The 13,478-nt window shown below is 45.5% G+C and overlaps 1 protein-coding gene across 1 annotated transcript in view; it reads right to left on the reverse strand.

Annotated features, from left to right (window-relative positions):
• LOC123481562 (receptor-type tyrosine-protein phosphatase S-like) overlaps positions 1 to 13,478 on the reverse strand; it is a 141,728-nt gene that overhangs the window by 87,630 nt on the left and 40,620 nt on the right. Inside the window, exons 4-5 of the mRNA XM_045206038.1 lie at positions 10,429 to 10,574; positions 9,392 to 9,533 (exon numbers count right to left, since the gene is read on the reverse strand). Coding sequence (XP_045061973.1) covers positions 9,392 to 9,533; positions 10,429 to 10,574 — 288 coding nt within the window. The remainder of the gene's footprint in view (positions 1 to 9,391; positions 9,534 to 10,428; positions 10,575 to 13,478) is intronic.

Here is a 13,478-nt window from a genome sequence, read left to right on the forward strand (position 1 = left end):
TAGGCTGTCTCATCGTTGTCGGTGATCAGGCCTACCACTGTTGTGTCAGTCGGCAACTTAATGATGGTGTTGGAGTCATGCCTGGCCATGCAGTCATGGGTGAACAGAGAGTACAGGAGGGGGACTGAACACGCACCCCTGAGGGGCCCCCGTGTTGAGGATCAGTGTGGCAGATGTGTTGTTACCTACCCTTACCACCTGGGGGCGGCCCGTCAGGAAGTCCAGGATCCAGTTGCAGAGGGAGGTGTTTAGTCCCAGGATCCTTAGCTTAGTGATGAGCTTAGAGGGCACTATGGTGTTGAATGCTGAGCTGTAGTCAATGAATAGCATTCTCACGTAGGTGTTCCTCTTGTCCAGGTGGGAAAGGGCAGTGTGGAGTGCAATAGAGATTAAATCATCTGTAGATCTGTTGGGGCGGTATGCAAATTGGAGTGGGTCTAGGGTTTCTGGGATAAGGCTGTTGATGTGAGCCATGACCAGCCTTTCAAAGCACTTCATGGCTACAGACGTCAGTGCTACGGGTCGGTAGTCATTTAGGCAGGTTATCTTAGAGTCCTTGGGCACGGGGACTATGGTGGTCTGCTTGAAACATGTTGGTATTACAGACTCAGTCAGGGACATGTTGAAAATGTCAGTGAAGACACTTGCCAGTTGGTCAGCACATGCTCGGAGTACACGTCCTGGTAATCCGTCTGGCCCTTCGGCCTTGTGAATGTTGACCTGCTTAAAAGTCTTACTCACATCGGCTACGGAGAGCGTGATCACATAGTCATCCGGAACAGCTGGTGCTCTCATGCATGCTTCAGTGTTGCTTGCCTCGAAGCGAGCATAGAAGTGGTTTAGCTCGTCTGGTAGGCTTGTGTCACTGGGCAGCTCGCGGCTGTGCTTCCCTTTGTAGTCTGTAACAGTTTTCAAGCCCTGCAACATCCGACGAGCGTCAGAGCCAGTGTAGTACGATTCAATCTTAGTCCTGTATACAGGGGGGTACCGGTGCAGAGTCCATGTGCGGGGGCACCGGCTAGTTGAGGTTATATGTACATGTGGGTTGAGTTAAAGTGACTATGCATAAATAATTAACAGAGTAGCGGCAGCGTAAAAAGATGGGGTGGGGGTGCAAATAGTCCGGGTAGCCATGATTAGCTGTTCAGGAGTCTTATGGCTTGGGGGTAGAAGCTGTTGAGAAGCCTCTTGGACCTAGACTTGGCGCTCCGGTACCGCTTGCCCTGCGGTAGCAGAGAGAACAGTCTATGACTAGGGTGGCTGGAGTCTTTGACAATTTTGAGGGCCTTCCTCTGACACCGCCTGGTATAGAGGTCCTGGATGGCAGGAAGCTTGGCCCCAGTGATGTACTGGGCCGTACGCACTACCCTCTGTAGTGCCTTGCGGTTGGAGGCCGATCAGTTGCCATACCAGGCGGTGATGCAAATCAAATCAAATCAAATCAAATTTTATTGGTCACATGCGCCGAATACAACAGGTGCAGACATTGCAGTGAAATGCTTACTTACAGCCCTTAACCAACAGTGCAACCAGTCAGAATGCTCTCGATGGTGCAGCTGTATAACTTTTTGAGGATCTGAGGACCCATGCCAAATCTTTTCAGTCTCCTGAGGGGGAATAGGCTTTGTCGTGCCCTCTTCACGACTGTCTTGGTGTGTTTGGACCATGATAGTTCATTGATGATGTGGACACCAAGGAACTTGAAGCTCTCAACCTGTTCCACTACAGCCCCGTCGATGAGAATGGGGGCGTGCTCAGTCCTCTTTTTTTTCCTGTAGTCCACAATCATCTCTCTTGGTCACGTTGAGGGAGAGGTTGTTATCCTGGCACCACACGGCCAGGTCTCTGACCTCCTCCATATAGGCTGTCTCATCGTTGTTGATGATCAGGCCTACCACTGTTGTGTCGTCGGCAAACTTAATGATGGTGTTGGAGTCGTGCCTGGCCATGCAGTCATGGGTGAACAGGGAGTACAGGAGGGGACTGAGCACGCACCCCTGAGGGGCCCCCGTGTTGAGGATCAGCGTGGCAGATGTGTTGTTACCTACCCTTACCACCTGGGGGCGATAATATACAAAATATATTCATGTTGCCAAATAATTGATTAAAACACACTGTTTTGCAATGAAGGTCTACAGTAGCCTCAACAGCCCTCTGTAGGGTAGCACAATGGTGTAGCCGGAGGACAGCTAGCTTCCGTCCTCCTCTTGGTGCATTGACTTCAATACAAAACCTAGGAGGCTCTTGGTTCTCACCCCCTTCCATAGACTTACACTGTAATTATGACAACTTCCGGAGGACATCCTCCAACCTATCAGAGCTCTTGCAGCATGAAATGTCATGTTGTCCACCCAATCAAAGGATCAGAGAATGAATCTAGTTCTGAAAGTATAAGCTACTGCTAGGTAGCACTGCAGTGCATAAAAAGAGAAAGACAATAGTTGAACAGTTTTCAACAAATGTATTGTGACGTCACGAGAGGCTACACAGCTTTCAGCGGGATTGCTCAAGTAGTGCAAGGAGACAAGGTTCAAACAAAACAAGGATTTTATTATAGGTCTTGGGAAATTAACGAAAAATATAACAAAATTCTGTTCTCTTGTGGCTCTTTAAGGGGTTAACAGTTCAGGGATGTCTCTTCCACATCCAAAATCATAATTCTCACTCGCTCAGATAACTTTTCCCCAGCCTTACTGTAGTCCACGTTGCAGCTAGTGGCCAACCCAGCAAAAAAGTCCTTCCAAATGTCTCTCACGTATTTCCACAGGTGCATATATCCAAAGGTGAGTATTTCCCAAAGGTAAGTATCTCCAAATCCTTATATTCCTCATGGAAGTGGACGTGCAGCACTCTTGTCCTCCAGAGAGCCCAGGTTGGAGACTGTGTCTCTTCCCTTCCCAAACCTTCAGCTCATCAGCTCCTCATTTGTTTCAGCTGCGTGGGAAGATTGGCCATAGAGGGGTGGAGTTCCCGACCATACCAGCAGATGGAGCCATAGCTGTCTGGGTTTGCAGCCACCTCAGGGGGATGTAACGTCCCTCCAGGACACAGCCTCTCGTGACATCACAGTATTTTTTCAAAAATGAAGGAGAAGCAAGAGAGAGAGATTGTCATTTTTTTTTCACTTTCAGTTTCACTTACTTAGCTAACAAATGCAGCTGGCTAGTTTATCCTATTCAAACACACGGCTCAAACAGAGGGATGCTATGTTTGCTAGCTGGCTATGACTATCCAACACACTGGAACTCTTCCAAGTCAAGGTAAGCTTTTGGTTTTATTAATTTATTGCCACCAGGGCCGCCGGTGTAACTGCTAAACTGCTTACTGACTATACACTGTAACGTTACTGCAATATTGTAGCGGGTTTACTAACACATTAGTTCTATTAGCTATGTTGACTAGGACGTTACTTTAGCTAATATGGGGAGAACGTTGTAGGCTGTGTGTAGCAGTTATGATATGGTTTGGCTTGGTCGGAAAACGGACAAGACATAATGGACCGTAAAGGATGGTGGTGGCGGATCAGGTGAGACATCCGTCTGCTTGGGAAAATCGGATTATTCCCCAGATATTGAAATTGGGACATTATCAAGGGCCATCCACTTTGAACATGTGCCATTGGGAGGAGAGTACTGAAACACTATCTGAAGAAGAAAATGAAGAAACGCCAGAAGAATGAGTGCCGGGAGGGAGGGGGGTGGTCAACCATGCACATAATTGATTCAGGGTTTCCCCCAAAAAAATATTTTGGGGTTTCACGTTGATTGTGGGGGTCTGCACACTGGGAAATTAATAGTAATTTAGACTAATGCATTGAGATACCGATCTGTCATTACCATTCCACTCGCGACAGAGTAAGAAGAGAATAGTTAATGCTGGAAATATAAGATGAATATACTGTATGTCAACGTTAGTGGTACATACTGTGTATATATTTCCCCCTGTCTGTAAATGTACATTCTGCCAGTGTCGGTGTGTGCTAAGTTTAGGGCCTTAAATTCGAGTGATAGACTCAACGTGATGCACTAGGGACTGTCATTCTAAAATTGGGTTGGATAATTTATCAATAGTTGTAATTATGATTCGGAAAAGGTGAGAAGGAGAGACAGAGAGCTTCCCCTAAACTGTGAGGAGAACACAAAGTGAGGGGAGGGTGCACTGCTCATCCTGCAGGTGGTTTCTGAAACTAATTAAATATTTGTAAGAATCCATTGAGTCTAGGGAGGGTTTCCTCCCAGGAAACCTTATCTTTTCGTGTCCTCTGAGAGGGAGGTTATCAGAAAACCCACTAGCTTGTAGCTTGGGCTAGCCATAATTGGGACATTGATAGTAGGGGCTTTGTTTTACCATGCCATCAGAATCCTATTGTTAAAGCGCTTTCTGGACAATACAGTCCAATTAATTACTTACAAGGCTCGTAGTCTACGTCTTGCTTTGACAGCCGAGGATGAGAAGGAAGGAAAGGGTGTGAGTCAGCTGTCTCTGATGATCTGAAGCCGATGGGGGAAGACTGGGTAAAAGTCAGAGGGATATCCAACAGGGAACTAATTTTCATGGAGCCCAGTGAAGATCTAGCATCCCATTGGCATAGAACAGATCGGATGGACAGTCCTTGCCTCAATCTCATTCTCATCAAGGGTGGTGTGAAATTATTAAACGTGTATTCTCTCTCTTCCCTGTTCAAGTCAATATGTATTCTAGGTGGCGTGGAACATGTGAGTGATCACTATCCAGATGAGGGAATACAAGTCACACACACACACACACACACACACACACACATTTCCACGCCCATGACAATACCAGTAAGAGGAGCCTACTGTGTTTCTGCCTAACAACAGAGTAGTGTCTATCTTAGACATTTAAGGAGGTGACTCCGCCTAGTTGGAAGGTATAAAGATGTGCTTGTGTGACTTGTATGTTGTCTTTGCAGCTGTATGACTCAGTGGTTGAATAAACTTGGTATGAGCTTTTACTAGTCGTCCGTGTGTTTTTACTATGTTTGTTCAAAACCCAACAGAACGCTTTGCAAGGACTTGAAAGAGTGTGACAGTGCGCGCGCGTGTGTGTGTGCGTGCGTGTGTGTGGTGTTGTGTGTGACAGCTGTATTTCATACTGGGGGCTTGGCGGGTAGCGACCAATGTTTTCCCCTAGGGTTCTGACACGAGGCTAGCAGCTTTAATCCTAGCCTGATTGTGTTTGCACAGGGAAGCATGCCTGGTGCAACAGCCAGGATACAGCAGAACCAACCACATACAAGGCAAGCAAACATTAAACCATGGCGCACACACACACACTTGGACAAACAAATGCACAACACAAACACACAGACAAACATTCACATTTTTGTGTGTAGCACACGCACACAAAAAACTTTAGTTCAATAGAAAATGTGACCCGCCTGAAAACAAACCTAGGGGAAACCCTAATTGAGTATGATCCTTCTCCACTTCAATTTAGCTGTCATCTGGGGTAGTAATTCTCTACCTCATAGTGTCAACCTAAAAGAGCCTAAAGAGCTTTGGGGAAACACTTTAAATGGTAATGTCCTCTTTATGGAAATGATGCCCTCAGTCTTTAATCTCATATATCTATCTGTCTACAAACCCCCTGTGTGGTGTATCTCTCATCCATACATATGACTTAGCCCCACACATTCCCTACTACCCCAGACAGCACACAACCTCTACATGCACATCCTAATATCATATTATTTTGCCACTAGGGATTAGGGCTAGGCCATGTTCGAATGAAATCGGTCTGCACACATAATACATTAGTCTCGTGGAAGCAGACAAGTGGTGTCTGCCGCGTGAGATGAAAAACACATTAACACATACCATACTGTACACAAGCATCCAAATTCCAAGTCTGTTTGCAGTGTTGATCCCCCTCCTATTATTTTGACTTTCCCTCACTCCCCTGCCAAGCTCTGTTACTGCCCACGTAAATATTATTGGCCGACAGTCTCAATTGAACGTTTTGGTGCTTGCAGTCCTGAATGCTGCACCAGGGACCTCTGCATCTTGCCATGGAATACTCTAGGGCAATCACTGATCAGACAAACTTTGTAGAAAGATATTTGTCGTAGTGGTAGAAAACCTTCCCTTCCGCCCTTCCTCCAACCCCCTTCCGCCCTTCCTCCTACCCCCTACCGCCCTCCCTTAGTAATCATGGAATAGCATACACAAACACACACACATTACTGCAGTGATGAGGATCTCTCGCCCACCGGAGGTTTAAAACACGCAGAACTGCAGATACTAAAACCTCCCCTAGGCACAGCACTATGAAAACAAAGTGTCCAGAGAGAGAGAGACACAGAGAGAGAGAGAGAGCGAGAGAGAGAGAGAGAGAGAGAGAGAGAGAGAGAGAGAGAGAGAGAGAGAGAGAGAGAGAGAGAGAGAGAGAGAGAGAGAAAGGGAGGGAGGGAAGAGGGAGAAAAAGAGAGAGAGAGAGAGATTGAGGGAGCAAGAAAGTGAGAGATAGGGGAAGAGAGAGAGCGAGACAGATGGAGGGAGGGAGGGAGAGAGTGAGAGATAGAATGAGAGAGAGTGAGAGAGAGATAGAGTGAGTGAGTGAGTGAGTGAGTGAGTGAGTGAGTGAGTGAGTGAGTGAGTGAGTGAGTGAGTGAGTGAGTGAGTATCTAGATAGATAGATAGATAGATAGATAGATAGATAGATAGATAGATAGATAGATAGATAGATAGATAGATAGATAGATAGATAGATAGATAGATAGATAGATAGATAGATAGATAGATAGATAGATAGATAGATAGATAGATAGATAGATAGATAGATAGATAGATAGATAGATAGATAGATGGTATACTGTAACTTGGTAGAGCTAGCTAGGTGGAGACAGAGGGAGATGGTATACTGTAGCTTGGTAGAGATAGCTAGGTGGAGACAGAGAGAGATGGTATACTGTAGCTTGGTAGAGATAGCTATGTGGAGACAGAGGGAGATGGTATACTGTAGCTTGGTAGAGATAGCTAGGTGGAGACAGAGAGAGATGGTATACTGTAGCTTGGTAGAGATAGCTAGGTGGAGACAGAGAGAGATGGTATACTGTAGCTTGGTAGAGATAGCTAGGTGGAGACAGAGAGAGATGGTATACTGTAGCTTGGTAGAGATAGCTAGGTGGAGACAGAGAGAGATGGTATACTGTAGCTTGGTAGAGATAGCTAGGTGGAGACAGAGAGAGAGAGAGATGGTATACTGTAGCTTGGTAGAGCTAGCTAGGTGGAGACAGAGGGAGATGGTATACTGTAGCTTGGTAAAGCTAGCTAGGTGGAGACAGTGATTTTATTAGTCCTCATTTGGACTAATCTTCCAAGAGTCCTTAAACATTAAAATACAATGTATAATACAATCACATTGTCACATATAACACACTGTTACAAACAACAGACATTATACACTGACACATTGACCAGATAAATACTCGGAGAGAGAAGGCGAGCGATGGAGCGAAGGAGAGAGAGGTGTGAGTGTCTAAATGAGATATCTTCTCTGCCTGACCCCAGTTACCACAGCCTGCTACATAAGCTGGCCTCCATTAGCAGTCAGGCTAAGGAGTAGCTCACTTCCTACTGTGGCCAACCACAACGCTTCTGTAGGGTACATCCCGTAGGGAGACAGCGAGTCAGAACTGCAATCTTTACAAGGTGCTACTGTACATGATCTTATAAAGCTTTATGTAGCTTCATAAGAGAGCTGGGAGTGTAACCCATACCCCACCCACTGTCGATGGGGAGAGAGAGTCAGGACTGGCCAAGCAATACAAGGTGTTATATGATCTTATAAAGCCTTGGAGAATGAATAGCTTGAATAGCTTGGAGAATGAATAGGAGTTATGCTATGGATGTGATTTTTACTTGTTATTGTTATTCAATATTCACTGTGTGTTTATTCCTCGTGTCACTATTTCTATTATTATTTTTTACTCTGCATTGTTGGAAAAGTATCCGTCAGCAAGCATTTCACTGTTAGTCTCCACATGTTGTTTGACAAATAAAAATTGTATTTGATTTGATGTGAATTTGATTTGTGTATGTATGGGCTTACTGTATGTTGGTGGAGGGCAGAGGGAAACCCTTTCTGTAGCCTCAGTCTCTCCTCTGAAATACATACTAGTCTATGGTGCAGTCATAGGAGACAGATTATAAGGTATAGAAATGTCTGTCTACACCTCTGGGAAAGGGTTAGGGTTAGCAGTTACCTGTACGTCTACACCTCTGGGAAATACTTCATGCCATGGCAACAGAAGGGTCTTAAGAGGCCATAGTTCAAATTCAGAATGTACACACACACACACACACACACACACACACACACACACACAAACGTCCTAAAGGGCTACACAGTTTTTGTAGTCCCACAGACACAAAGTGGGGGATTGGGTGTGTTTGTGTGATGACAGGCCTAACAGATGGACAGACTATATCCCAGGCTACCAGCCTTCTGCTGAACACCAAGCCTGACAAAAATCTACCCCTCCCTCCCTCCCTCCCTCCCTCCCTCCCTCCCTCCCTCCCTCCCTCCCTCCCTCCCTCCCTCCCTCCCTCCCTCCCTCTTCTCTTCTTCTATACATCCTCTCTACTCTCCATCCCCACTCCAGCTGTGCCACCCCTCCTCCCCCTCATCCACCACTCCATCTTTCCCCATACCCCCCCCGTCTCTCTCCTCCCCACATCCTGCTGTGTATGCCTCCCTCAATCCCTCCATCCCTCCATCCCTCTCTTCCTCCTCTTCCATCCTGCAGAACTGGGTCCCAGTCCAAGCGCAGTCCTAATCCTCTGTTTTCCTATGTGAAAAGGAGTGGTTATGCCATCCCTCCATCTCTCTCTCTCTCCCTCTCTCTCTCTCCCTCTGTCCGTCCCTCTCTCCTGTGTTGGGCCGAGGCCCAGTCCACAGCTCCTAGGCGTACAGCCAAACCCAGCCAACAGCTAGCCTAGCGCTTATCACTATAGAGAGTACATTAGATTAGCTTAGCACTGAGGGGACCGGCTACATTAGACTCACACCATCTCCATCTGAGAAGCGAACGAATGAAGTGATTATGAGGAAGAAGATGTAGTCTAAATCGCACGCACACCAGCTAACTGGCCCTCAACACAGCTAAACAACACTAGCTCATGCTAACTCTCAGACTTAAAAAGAACAGCTGCTTCTTTCCTGTTATAGAAGGGTGTGTAAGCACAGTGTTTGTTACGGGAGAGACTGTGGGCAGCTGTGTGTGTGTGTGTGTGTGTGTGTGTGTGTGTGTGCAAGATGTGTGTGCTTAAAATGGACAGTATTAATGAAGATGATCATGAAGAAGAAGAGGAACACAGTCACACATACACACACACTCACACATGCATGCACACAGATACACACTCACCCCGTATGATGGCCAGCTTGGCAGTGGTGGCCACATCTCCCTCACTGTTGCGGGCTACACACTCATAGACGTTCTCATCTCGGGGGGCCCTGAGAGGCTGGATCCTCAGCACGGCCCCCGCTCCATCATCAAACTCTATCGTCTAGGGGAGAGGAACAGATAGGGAACAGTCAGGAAACAGCCAGTAGAGAAACAGTCAGGAAACAGCCAGTGGAGAACCAGTCAGGAAATAGCCAGTAGAGAACCAGTCAGGAAACAGCCAGTATAGAACCAGTCAGGAAACAGCCAGTGGAGAACCAGTCAGGAAACAGCCAGTAGAGAACCAGTCAGGAAACAGCCAGTAGAGAAACAGTCAGGAAACAGCCAGTGGAGAAACAGTCAGGAACAGCCAGTAGAGAACAGCAGTAGAGAACCAGTCAGGAAACAGCCAGTAGAGAAACAGTCAGGAAACAGCCAGTAGAGAAACAGTCAGGAAACAGCCAGTGGAGAAACAGTCAGGAAACAGCCAGTAGAGAAACAGTCAGGAAACAGCCAGTAGAGAAACAGTTGGGAATGAGGAGGAAAATAAGAGGAGAGAGAAACTTGTAAAAAGAACCAGGAAGCACCAGAAACCAGGTGATTAACCAGGCAGGACCAGGAAGGACCAAAAAGGAGAATTGGAAACCAAAGGAAATAGCTAGTATTCTGGGGGAGAACCAGGAGAGAAGAGCTGGTCCAGTCAATATGGATTGACAAGTGGTAACTCACACCTCCATGTGTTGGGAGTATAGTGTTAACTCCCCTCTATGCGTTGGGAGTATAGTGTTAACTCACCTCTATGTGCTGGGAGTATAGAGTTAACTCACCTCTGTGTGTTGGGAATATAGTGTTAACTCCCCTCTATGCGTTGGGAGTATAGCGTTAACTCACCTCTATGTGCTGGGAGTATAGAGTTAACTCACCTCTGTGTGTTGGGAATATAGTGTTAACTCCCCTCTATGCGTTGGGAGTATAGCGTTAACTCACCTCTATGCGTTGGGAGTATAGAGTTAACTCACCTCTATGCGTTGGGAGTTGACCTTCTTGCCCTTCTTGTTCCAGTTGACCATGGGCTTGGGGTCACCTGACGCTTGGCACACGAACGAGGCCACGCCCCCCGATACCCCAATCTGGTCCCCGGGGATCTTGGTAAACTTGGGTGCCGCTGAGATAGACAGACAATTCAATTCAATTAAAACTTTATTGTCATCGTAGGAAAATTCTGCAGCCAGGATTCCAATACATAATACTGCTCAGACAACAAATAAACAATGGATCTGTAGATTGATAGATTGAGTGATTGGGGGAGAAATAAATAAATACATTATTATACATTTTTATAAAATAATTGTACTTAATACTTTCCCCATGCACTATACATAAATAATTATGGGCGTCCCCAAAGACAGACAGACAGCTCTCACTGAAGAGATGCCAACTAGTCCAAAGCCGTGGACAGGAAGAGATTGACATGACTGTTGCTGAGTGACATGACATCACTGCGTCGTGATGAACGTGGTGATTGGCCACCAAGTACAGTCCAATTCCTGGCTACCATTTAGAGGACATTACCAAGGACTTCCTGTGTGTCATCAATAAAAGATGTGCTTCACAGGAGCAGGTTTTTTCACTACCCGGGGCGTGCTACTCCACTATGCAGCACAGATTGTTAGAACACATGGGTGGGTGCTATGCGGGGGAATGAAAAGGGGTTGTGGAAATTCACAGGAGATAATTGGCTTTAATGCAGGGATGGGCAACTTTGATGGGGTGGGAGCCACAAAAAAATTAATCATGAGGGGCCGCAGTGGCTCGTGGGTCTACATAGTGCGTATCCACATCCATACCCATGCATAATGTCAGAGCCGGCCCTAGCCTTTTGGGGGCCCTAAGCAACATGTTGTTGCCCTTGTGCACCTTGTGTATTCTACTATTCTAACTCTCAACAGTAAGTTGAGACCCCAACTCAGTTCCGAAAAAAATAAGTATATACAGTGCTAAGAAAAAGTATTTGCCCCCTTTCTAATTTTCTCTACTTTTGCATATTTGTGATACTGAATGTTATCAGATCTTCAACCAAAACCTAATATTAGATAAAGGGAACATAAGTGAACAAATAACACAACAATTACATATTTATTTCATTTATTTCATAAACAAAGTTATGCAACACCCAATTTCCCTGTGTGAAAAAGTAATTGCCCCCTTACACTCAATAACTGGTTGTGCCACCTTTAGCTGCAATGACTCCAACCAAATGCATCCTGTAGTTGTTGATCAGTCTCTCACGTCGCTGTGGAGGAATTTTGGCCCACTCTTACATGCAGAACTGCTTTATCTCAGTGACGTGTGGGTTTTCAAGCATGAACTGCTCGTTTCAAGTCCTGCCACAAGATCTCAATTGGGATTAGGTCTGGACTTTGACTAGGCCATTCCAAAACTTCCAATTTGTTGCTTTTTAGCAATTTTCATGTAGACTTGATTGTGTGTTTTGGATCATTGTCTTGCTGCATGACCCAGCTGCGCTTCAGCTTCAGCTCACAGACGGATGGTCTGACATTCTCATGTAGAATTCTCTGATACAGAGCAGAATTCATGGTTCATTCTATTAAGGCAAGTCGTCCAGGTCCTGAGGCAGCAAAGCATCCCCAAACCATCACACCACCACCACCATGCTTGACCTTTGGTATGATGTTCTTACTGTGGAATGCAGAGTTTGGTTTTAGCCAGGCATTACTGGAACCATGTCGTCCAAAAAGTTATACTTTTGAATCATCTGTCCATAGAACGTTCTTCCAAGAGTCTTGATGATCATCCAGGTGCTTTTTGGCAAACTTGAGTCCACTTTTTGGACGAGATGGGTCCCATTATGCCTGCGAAAACCAAACACTGCATTCCACAGTAAGAACATCATACCAAAGGTCAAGCATGGTGGTGGTGGTGTGATGGTTTGGGGATGCTTTGCTGCCTCAGGACCTGGACGACTTGCCTTAATAGAAGGAACCATGAATTCTGCTTTGTATCAGAGAATTCTACAGGAGAATGTCAGACCATCCGTCTGTGAGCTGAAGCTGAAGTGCAGCTGGGTCATGCAGCAAGACAATGATCCAAAACAGACAATCAAGTCTACATGAAAATTGCTAAAAAGCAACAAATTGGAAATTTGGGAATGGCCTAGTCAAAGTCCAGACCTAACCCCAATTGAGATGTTGTGGCAGGACTTGAAACGAGCAGTTCATGCTTGAAAACCCACACGTCACTGAGTTAAAGCAGTTCTGCATGGAAGAGTGGGCCAAAATTCCTCAACAGCGACGTGAGAGACTGATCAACAACTACAGGAAGCATTTGGTTGGAGTCATTGCAGCTAAAGGTGGCACAACCAGTTATTGAGTGTAAGGGGGCGATTACTTTTTCACACAGGGGAATTGGGTGTTGCATAACTTTGTTTATGAAATAAATATGTAATTGTTGTGTTATTTGTTCAGTTATGTTGCCTTTATCTAATTATAGGTTTTGGTTGAAGATCTGATAACATTCAGTATCACAAATATGCAAAAGTAGAGAAAATTAGAAAGGGGGCAAATACTTTTTCATAGCACTGTATATACAGTGGGGAAAAAAAGTATTTAGTCAGCCACCAATTGTGCAAGTTCTCCCACTTAAAAAGATGAGAGAGGCCTGTAATTTTCATCATAGGTACACGTCAACTATGACAGACAAATTGAGGAAAAAAAATTCCAGAAAATCACATTGTAGGATTTTTATGAATTTATTTGCAAATTATGGTGGAAAATAAGTATTTGGTCACCTACAAACAAGCAAGATTTCTGGCTCTCACAGACCTGTAACTTCTTCTTTAAGAGGCTCCCTCTGTCCTCCACTCGTTACCTGTATTAATGGCACCTGTTTGAACTTGTTATCAGTATAAAAGACACCTGTCCACAACCTCAAACAGTCACACTCCAAACTCCACTATGGCCAAGAACAAAGAGCTGTCAAAGGACCCCAGAAACAAAATTGTAGACCTGCACCAGGCTGGGAAGACTGAATCTGCAATAGGTAAGCAGCT

Source organism: Coregonus clupeaformis, chromosome 21, assembly GCF_020615455.1.
Source record: "Coregonus clupeaformis isolate EN_2021a chromosome 21, ASM2061545v1, whole genome shotgun sequence".
Taxonomy (NCBI): domain Eukaryota; kingdom Metazoa; phylum Chordata; class Actinopteri; order Salmoniformes; family Salmonidae; genus Coregonus; species Coregonus clupeaformis.